This window comes from Cyprinodon variegatus, unplaced genomic scaffold (assembly GCF_000732505.1).
Source record: "Cyprinodon variegatus isolate N-32 unplaced genomic scaffold, C_variegatus-1.0 Scaffold995, whole genome shotgun sequence".
NCBI lineage: Eukaryota > Metazoa > Chordata > Actinopteri > Cyprinodontiformes > Cyprinodontidae > Cyprinodon > Cyprinodon variegatus.
In genome coordinates this window covers 57,192-58,581 of record NW_015151448.1, presented here as the reverse complement: position 1 = coordinate 58,581, position 1,390 = coordinate 57,192, and the positions used below count along the sequence as shown (strand labels likewise).

At 47.6% G+C, this 1,390-nt stretch overlaps 1 protein-coding gene across 1 annotated transcript in view; it reads left to right on the top strand.

Annotated features, from left to right (window-relative positions):
• The window catches only part of LOC107100640 (small conductance calcium-activated potassium channel protein 3-like), a 122,162-nt gene that overhangs the window by 83,626 nt on the left and 37,146 nt on the right, over positions 1–1,390 (top strand). Inside the window, exon 3 of the mRNA XM_015399210.1 lies at positions 201–631. Coding sequence (XP_015254696.1) covers positions 201–631 — 431 coding nt within the window. The remainder of the gene's footprint in view (positions 1–200; positions 632–1,390) is intronic.

Sequence of the window (1,390 nt, the reverse complement as noted above, 5' to 3'; positions counted from 1 at the left end):
GTTCAGCATGGGGGTGAGTAGAAAATGAAGGCTAATCATGTTTTGGGTGTACTATTCCTTTAACCCTGTGGTTTCGTCGTACAGTTTGAGCTGTAGCTGAGTACAAGTGAAAATACCGTACAGTGTATGTGATGCATAAACAGATTAATGACGCAGTGACTTTACAGTAAAAAACTCAACATTTTTCTCTGCACTTTCCTTCCTCCTTGCAGCTTTTCATGGTCGACAATGGCGCGGACGATTGGAGGATAGCCATGACGTATGAACGAATCTTCTTCATCGTGCTGGAGCTTCTGGTGTGTGCCATTCACCCTATCCCAGGCCAGTACGTCTTCACTTGGACGGCGCGGCTGGCCTTCACCTACACGCCGTCCGTGGCCGACGCCGACGTGGACATCATTCTCTCCATTCCCATGTTCCTGAGACTCTACCTGATCGGCAGGGTCATGTTACTCCACAGCAAGCTGTTCACGGATGCTTCATCCCGCAGTATCGGCGCCCTCAACAAAATCAACTTCAACACCCGCTTTGTCATGAAAACCCTCATGACCATCTGTCCGGGAACGGTGTTGCTGGTGTTCAGTATATCCTCCTGGATCATTGCTGCATGGACTGTGCGTGTCTGTGAGAGGTAAACACAGGGCTGTGAATAATACATGTTCCTCGGCTCAGGCCAGGACACAAAATGGGTTATAGGCATTTTGTTTTTTTTATTTGTGGATTACTTTTCCTTCCAAGGTTCTTATTCAGCGTTGTCTCGCTTGCATCGCTCACCTGCAGCGGTCCACAGAAATGTGTGAAATCCTCAGCGCAGGTCAAATGGAAACAAAGCTTACATGTTTGCAGGAAGGCATTCAGTGATTCGCCCACATAGGACAGCACTGCTGAAGTGTTTAAAAACACCCTGACATCTGTCTCATTAGCTCAGCACTCGCTCCATAACTTCCCACTCCTTGTTTTAGTTGAATATTGCTATTTTAGATGGCTTGTCCATAATTCATGAGGGGCTAATTGTTTGTTTGCTGAGTGGTTTGTTTTGGTAAAGCAGAGCAGCCCCATGGAACCCCGTCCCCCCCCTCCTCCCGAAAGCTGAGCATCTTGGTCCGTCTCTGGGGTATGGGGGGTGGGGGGTGGGGGGGAGGTAATTTGAGGGGCACAAAGAATCTCACAAGAAAAGATTTGCATTTGAAAATGAGACACTAAAGTCAGCTTTGAGTGTTTTTTGCGACTTTAGTTTGGTGATGTTAAGGCGATCTAATGCACCAAATAATCCCCTTCTGGTACATGTGTGTATTACATCACAGACACGCTGGGAATTTGGCAAGCTCCCGACCACAGATGCTTAGTTTTCTCTAGGGATGCACGATATAATCGGCCCCCTATCGGTATC